Raw genomic sequence first — 7,684 nt, 5'->3', positions numbered from 1 at the left:
GATCAGCTCCAGATGAGTCAAAACCTTCCCACTTTTCCCCCTCCCTTTACTACTTACCCTTTCCAACATCAGTGCAGGAGAAGGAGAAAAAATCTCACATGCTGGGCTCTGCTTCTCTGAACTTCAGTGCTCCAGTTTCCAATAAAGAAAATTTTCAATAATTGTCAGGGCAAGAGGATATAGACTCAAGCTCCGCCAGGGAGGTTCAGGCTGGACATTCAGGAAGAATTTTTTCACTGAAAGGGTGTTTAAACATTGGAAATGGCAGCCCAGAGAGGTGGTGGAGTCACCATCCCTGGAAGTGTTCAAGAAACAACTGGACCTGGCAATTATTGCTATGGTTTAGTTGACATGGTGGTGTTTGGCCAAAGGTTAGGCTCAGTGATCTTGGTGGTCTTTTCCAACCTTAAAGATTCTGTGACTCTATGATTCTGTGAATTGAGCATTTACACATCCCTTCATCTCCATGATCCTCATTTTGTGGGAAGAACATTCTTCCCAAAAGGTTTTACATGCTAATGTACAGTGGTGAAGGGTTGCATAAACTGCTACATGATGGGATTCTGATAATTACAAATCTTTGCTGTCTTTGGGAGAGCAATAAGAGGCATTTCTTAGTGCCAGCGTCCCTCTGCTGCTCATGGATTCAGCAAAAAAGGTAATAACTTAGGCAGAAAGGGAGCAAAGAGTTTACAAGTGAAATCTTGCTTGATACTAAACCAGAGCAAAGTTGGAGTGTAACAACTGCTGAAAGATTGTTAGATGGTTTTTTAGCTCACAAAAATGTGGAAAAACAGGTCAACATAAAAGAAAATATCTCTAAAAATATTTCCCCGTTTTCTTGTATTCTCATAATAAAACTATATTTTAAAATTTAAAACCAAAATTTTCTAATTCTTGCACTCTAAACATTCTGAGCTTTTTCTAGCTGTCTATTGTACACGTATCTGTTAAATATTGACTTTTAAAGTATTTTCTCTTTGTCATTCCTTTTGATGATGCTGTGATTTTGCCCAAACTTTAAAAGCATCCATCTAATCTGGGATGCAAATGTAAATGTCTGAGGCTAAATGTAATTTAAAACTATTTGTGCTAAACCTCTGATATCAAGGTGTCAAGAAGCAGCAATATAATAGTTATCAAATATTAAAAAGGTCACTTGGTATTTTGTTTTCATAGTTCAAGCAAAGAGAAAAGTACAAAAGTAAACAAGATCTTGAATGACCTGCTGTATGTTTAGCTATGTCTTTTTTTAATAACCTACAATATTTTGTAATCACAACAAACATTATATAGTTTACTGCTTATGAAGTCCCCTTTAAGCGTGCATGCTAGGTCAAAAAAGAAGTTAGTAGGTACAATTATTTTTAGTACTTGGAATTATTCCCCATAGAAGAAGTTAACATTTCTTCATGATTATTTTAAAGTGCAGTACACAGACAAGCCCTTTAGGGCTAATAAATTGCTCTGTTCTTTACTATGCTCAATAAAAGAGAATTATGATGCTCACTGCCTGCAATTTGATTTCCTTTGCAGCACATCCTAAATTTCTTAGTGAGACAAAACATGAATGAAGTTTGAATGCCAGGACTTCAGACATCAACTCTTATCGTACATCCCTAATCTCTTTTACTTTCAAGGATCAGAGCTTGTCTCAAGCACATGAGATTGTCTTAAAAATTACAAGATCACTATTTTAAGTTGTGAGCTATGTGGGTTTCCCACTTAGTGTTTGAGCCTCTAGGGTGAAAGTTCACAACCTCATTCCAGCAATCAAAGTTGCTACAAGTGAAGGTTTTAATATAATCAGGTGACTTGGAGAACATCACCAAAAATGTTTGATACAGTGGGGTCATGTCAGTTATAGGACTGGATTGTATCCTTGTACTTTCTATGGAGGAGATAGTCTCTAAAAATTGGCTGGATCTTTCCTTTGGTTTTTGCAGTGGGAATGTCATAGTGGCTTCTACTGACATACTTTCTGAATTCTCAGGAATCCCATTGTATGGCAGCAATAAGCATAATTTAAATTTAATTTAATAGTGCAGTATTCTAGATGGAGTTCTGTTCTTGCCCTTTAAAGAGGGAGGCATGCACAAATCAGAACAGTAATTGCTCAAAGCCCCACTGTTTTCCTTTCTGAAGTAGATCTACTTTGCAGATATTAGATGGGGGTTTAGTTCTACAAGAATTCACACTTGCCAATCTTTAAGCAAATTGTGCTGGAGGACACAAAAAAATCACCCATTAAGTCATCATTTCATTTCAATAAATGCTAGGCTAAAAGCAGAAGCAGATGGTTGCGATCTTAGTTAGAAGGTTAGGAGTTTTTTTAAAACCACACTACACAAACAACTATTTTAGGGCTATTAATTTGCTCTGTTCTTTGCCATGCTCAGTAAAAAAGACCTTCCTTGCTCTGAAGAGGTTTTTGTCTCAGATAAAAAGGGCAACAGGCAGACAGAGAGCATAATGCAAGAAAAGTAGAGAGTGGGAATAAATAGATTCATCAGTAAGCTGCATAAACTGTGCTATGCACCTTTTTGTATAATTTAGGAATTTACAGTTTGGGAAATGTAGTTTTCCATAAAACATGAAATCTTGCAGCACAGTTTCAGGCTACTGCTTTTGTTTTATTTTGTTTTGTTCCATCACTGTTAGTCTTGTTCCTGGCTATACTTTTTAAACTATTTTACAACAAATTCCCATTGTCAGGTTAATCTGAGGCCCAAGGAGCCCCAAAAGATGTTCCCCTTTTTAAGAACTCATGACTTTTAGGCACCTCTGTGTGATAACAATCTGAATTCCAAACAGGTGACAAGGAATAGAGCACCATTTGCCTGCTCTGTTGAGATGACTGGGTGGCTGCACTTTTACTTGGACAATCAAAACTGTTTTAGCCTTTTTGGAAAAACTAATTAAAGAGTTAAGCGAATACACCATCATTACCAGTTCCATGGTGCAGATTAAATAGCTAGGCCAAGATTTTTACTCTTACCTGGTGGGGTTTTAAAGAACTGTCCTGGTTTAGGACAAATTTGGGAGAAAACCTCCAAAAGAGCCCCCCCAAAAAGCAAGCCCACACAGCCCCTCCCCCCAACCAGTTCTGGCAGAATTTCCTCAGAGAGAAGTGGAAAGAACCTGTTTATTTAACAGGCAGAGCACTCCCCAGCACAAAAAATGAACAATACCAGATGACAAAACTCATTGGCTGCTCTGAAGAGATGACAAATCACAAAGTCTCTCCTGTGGGTGCTCGCTCTGTCACCAATCCCTCGGCACTGGGAAAGGCTGCTGCCCAGTGTAGGTCCCCATGGGCCACAAAGTGCAAGCTCTTGGTGCTGCTCAGCTCCCAGTGCGGAGCAGGTTTGGACGGTTACGAGAAAAGGGAAAGGAAAAAAAACAGTCCTGGGAAAACTCTGCCTTCGCCAGCTAAACCAACTAAAAAGCAAAGGAGCACTCTGTTCTGCTCCGTCAGTGCCCAGACAACACAGTGGAGTTCTGTGTGCAAGCGGACTGTGGGGGAGAGGGCAGCTGATAACAAAACTCCGTGCTTCTTCTTCTTCTCCCGGCCTTCACTGTCAGAGCCAGTCTTGAAGGCACAGAATATAACATCCAGCATAAACAGAACACCTGATTGGATTTACAAGTATCATAAGGTCACCCTAGGACAGGAACATAAAGGAGAGTTACTTTTTAGATTTTAGGAGGTCCTCACATTTTTTTGGGATGAATGTTGTGACCAAACAGACTATCAGGTGATGCTTGTTAGATTTCAGAGAAAGGATAAATCCAAATCACAAGTCATTTTTAGGGTGACATTAGTCCTCTATTCTACAGCTGTTAAAAATGTGCTCTGAAACTCACTGCAAAACCAGCCAACTCCTGAAATAATTCTCACTGTTGTGACTTTTTTTCACATAGGTTCATGATGTTGTGCTCCTCCTTTTCTTTGGGCTGTCACTAGCTAGTGGCGTGTGTGCATATAGAAGGTGCTACTCAGAAGCCCAGCTCTCCATATATTTTTTCTGTGGCCTCACAGATGTTCCACCTGTGCCAAAGGATACAGTGAAGCTTTTCCTGACTTAAAACTATATCAGAAAAGTGATTTCGTTCCCACTGCTGGAGCACTTGTGGCTGCTAGAAATCAGAATCCAGTTAGTCCATCCTGTTACCATAGGAAAAAGAGCATTCAGGAACCTGCCAAACCTTCATGTCTTAGACTTGGGAGACAATAAGATTCTTCAACTGCATCTTGATGCTTTTATGGACTTGCCAAGCCTGACTGTTCTCCATCTGTTTCACAATTCCCTTGGAGATTCCATCCTGGAAGAATGTTACTGTCAAGATTTGAGATCATTGGAAGAATTGGATCTTTCAATGAATGAAATCACAAAACTTCATCCCCACCCCTTATTTTATAATCTAACGGCCTTGAAAAGTGTGAACCTGAAATTCAACAAGATATCCAACTTTTGTCAAACCAATCTTACCAGCTTCCAAGAAAACACTCTTTATTTTTTAACCTCAGTTCTAATAATTTGTACAAGACAGAAGATGTGGCCTGGGCCAAGTGCTCCAATCCTTTCAAAAATATTACATTTAGCTCACTAGACCTTAGTGACAATGGCTGGAGCACAGAGAGAGTCCAGCATCTCTGTACAACCATTGAAGGGACTCAAATAACTTCTTTAATATTTAGCAGTCCTATAATGGGTTCAGGATTTGCCTTTGATAATTTAAAAAATCCAGATGATTCTACTTTTGCAGAACTAGGAAGAAGTAATCTAAGGTTCTTTGATATTTCACAGTGTTGCATTTTCTCTCTCAATTCTTTAGACTTTCAAAGTCTTGGCAATCTGGAATCACTGAACCTTTTCAAAAACAAGATAAATCAAATCCAAAGGTAAGCATTTTTTGACTTGGGCAACCTAAAAATTCTCAATCTCTCAAGTAACCTTTTGGGTGAGTTGTACGATTATACTTTTGAGGGTCTATGTAGTGTAATTTATATTGATTTACAGCAAAATCATATTGGGATGATTGGTGACTAATCATTCAGGTATTTAGTAAATCTGAAAATAACTGATCTCCAAGACAATGCCATTAAAAGACTCCCTTCCTTTCCACATCTGACCTTTGCCTTTTTAGGTGACAGTAAGCTAATGTCTGTAGGTAACAGAGCAATAACTGCAACACACGTCGAATTAGAAAGAAATTGCTTGGCAAAACTAGGTGACCTGTATGTTCTTTTCCAAATTCCAGATCTGCAGTATATCTTCATAAAACAGAACCGGTTCTCTTACTGTGTGAAGAGTGCTAATCTTATAGAAAACAATCAGTTAGTATATCTGGATCTTGGTGAAAATATGTTACAGCTGATGTGGGAGAGAGATTTGTGTTTGGATGTGTTTGGGGCATTGCCCGAACTTCCTGTTCTACATCTGAATAGCAACTAACTCAGTGATCTTCCACAGGAGATTTTTAGAGGTCTACCATCTCTTAAAAGACTTTACCTGGCTTCCAACCTGTTGTCTCATCTTTCTCCTGGGCTTTTCCCACAAAGCCTAACAAACCTAAACTTATCTGGAAACCAGCTGTTTTCCCCTGAGCCTGAAGTCTTTATGACTTTGAGTATTCTGGATATAACACATAATATTTATGTCTATGATGGTGCTATAATGAGCCTGCTAGTGTAGCTGAATGAAATAAATGTAACCCTGGCTGGCTCCCAGTCTGACTGGTACCGTGTATACCCCCCTGCCTTTGAAGGGGCACCCCTGTCAAATATGACATACAATAGCTGTGATGAAGATGAACTCCAGCAGACACTCAGATTCGCACTCTTCATCTTCTTCTTGGTCATTCTTCTCATGTTTCTGGTGGCAGTCAATTTTTACTCACTGCTGGGGGATTTGTTTCATCTGGTATAAAACCACCACAGAAAGACTGATTGACAACCAACCACAATCAGTAGATAAAAATGAATACAAATATCATGCATATCTGTGCTACAGCAAAAAATTACTTTGAATGGGTTCAGAATTCTTTGCTAAAGCACCCAGACTCACAGTATTTTGATAACCACAGATTTACCTTGTGTTTTGAAGAAAGAGATTTCATGCCTGGCAAAGAACATATGAAAAATATTCGTGATGCCATTTGGAACAGCAGGAAAACAATGTGCATTGTGACCAGGCAGTTTTTCAAAGATGGGTGGTGTGTGGAAGCCTTTAATTTCACCCAGAACAGGTACTTCTGTGATCTGAAGGATGTCCTCATTATGATAGTGATTGGGTCACTTTCTCAGTATCAACTGAAGAAACAAAAACCAATTTGAAACTTCCTACAAAGGAATCAGTATTTGCAGTGGCCTGAAGATTATCAATATGTAGAGTGGTTTTTAGATAACCTTTCTTGCCAAATTCTGAAAGAAAAAAAAGTTCAAAGGAAAACTGGTGGTATAGAGCTGCAGCCTGTAGCAACTGTCTCACATTGACTGTGTGAGTTCCTGGCAAATATCCCATTTCTCACTGTGCCATGGAAGGAATAAACAGAAGTTGGCTTCATCTTTCCTTGAAAAGACATGCAGAATGGTAACTGTTTCAATATAAATCTTTCAGAACGCAGAGACAAAGCAACCAGCAGATTTATGAAAGTGCAAATGGACTACATCATGCATTTTCCGAAGAACTGAATGAATCACAGATGCTTCACATTTTGGATGCATCTTCAGGCACTTTAGCCCTGATTTCTGGAGTACTGCTTAATGGTCTGTTTCAGCTACACAAGGATGCTCATGGTTGTTTTCTCAAAGAGAATCTATGATACTGTCCAGGAGTGACCAAAAGTGCTCTCAGGGACTGTCAAGCCCTGATCACCGTGGTTCCTGGACCACTTAATTCTGTGCTTGCTGCACTGGTAACTTTTCTTGCTCTGTTTCACATTGTTTTGCACCTTTATGCTTTATATTGGTTTAACACAGATTTAATTTATTTTCTTCTCAATTAACCTCAGCTCAGCTGGACCAAACAAACTTTGGACGCCATTTATGCCCTTCCCCTCCACCAACTTCTCTTGGTGGTCAAACTACAGTCGTTGGCATTTGCTACTTGCTCAGCTTTGATGCTTTTTCACTTGACCTGCCTCCTGCCCTGCAGAGAGGAACTGGTATTCCCTTTGGATCTGAGGCAAGCCTGAGCTTGGAAAGGAAACAAGAAACTACCTTAGCAGCTGTGCAGGCTGTACCCTGGTGACAGGGCTTTTGTATTCTGGGAGTGGGAAATACACCTGTACTTTGTAATTGTCCTGTGGAATTTGGGTTGTCCTCAGCACACCCTGTGTGCTGATCAATTCTAAGGTGTTTTCATGCTTCTATTGAAAAGTTTTTCTAGAGATATTAACGCCTGGCTTTCTCTTACTTCTCTAATTATTTTACCACTGCTCAGATATGTGTCTTCAAGGGGTTGTTTAAAGTCATTTTAATAAAACTCTGACTTAGTGTTCACTGTTACAAAACTTGCACCTATTATTTTGATCTTGACATACTTCTTGCATGTACTGTTTGCCTCTGTTTGTGCATTTATTCAACAAAAGCTTACCAATATAATTCCAGTGTGGTCTCAGTGAGACTTCCTGCAGTAGTGAAGAAGGAATGGGAAGTTTTATAAGTTTTCTGCCTCGA

At 39.3% G+C, this 7,684-nt stretch overlaps 1 protein-coding gene across 1 annotated transcript; it reads left to right on the top strand.

Moving 5' to 3' along the window:
- Positions 1–3,313: 3,313 nt before the first annotated feature.
- Positions 3,314–6,499, top strand: TLR5 (toll like receptor 5; the record flags this gene model as incomplete). The annotated part of the gene is given in 11 exon segments (XM_084202659.1): positions 3,314–3,355; positions 3,925–4,086; positions 4,090–4,501; positions 4,504–4,907; positions 4,911–5,051; positions 5,055–5,456; positions 5,460–5,696; positions 5,700–5,890; positions 5,892–6,024; positions 6,026–6,337; positions 6,341–6,499. Coding segments are annotated over 11 exon segments (2,595 nt in total).
- Positions 6,500–7,684: the final 1,185 nt, after the last annotated feature.

The sequence above is a fragment of the Fringilla coelebs genome, assembly GCF_963513975.1.
Source record: "Fringilla coelebs genome assembly, chromosome: 3".
Lineage (NCBI taxonomy): Eukaryota > Metazoa > Chordata > Aves > Passeriformes > Fringillidae > Fringilla > Fringilla coelebs.
This window is presented reverse-complemented; position numbering and strand designations above follow the sequence as displayed.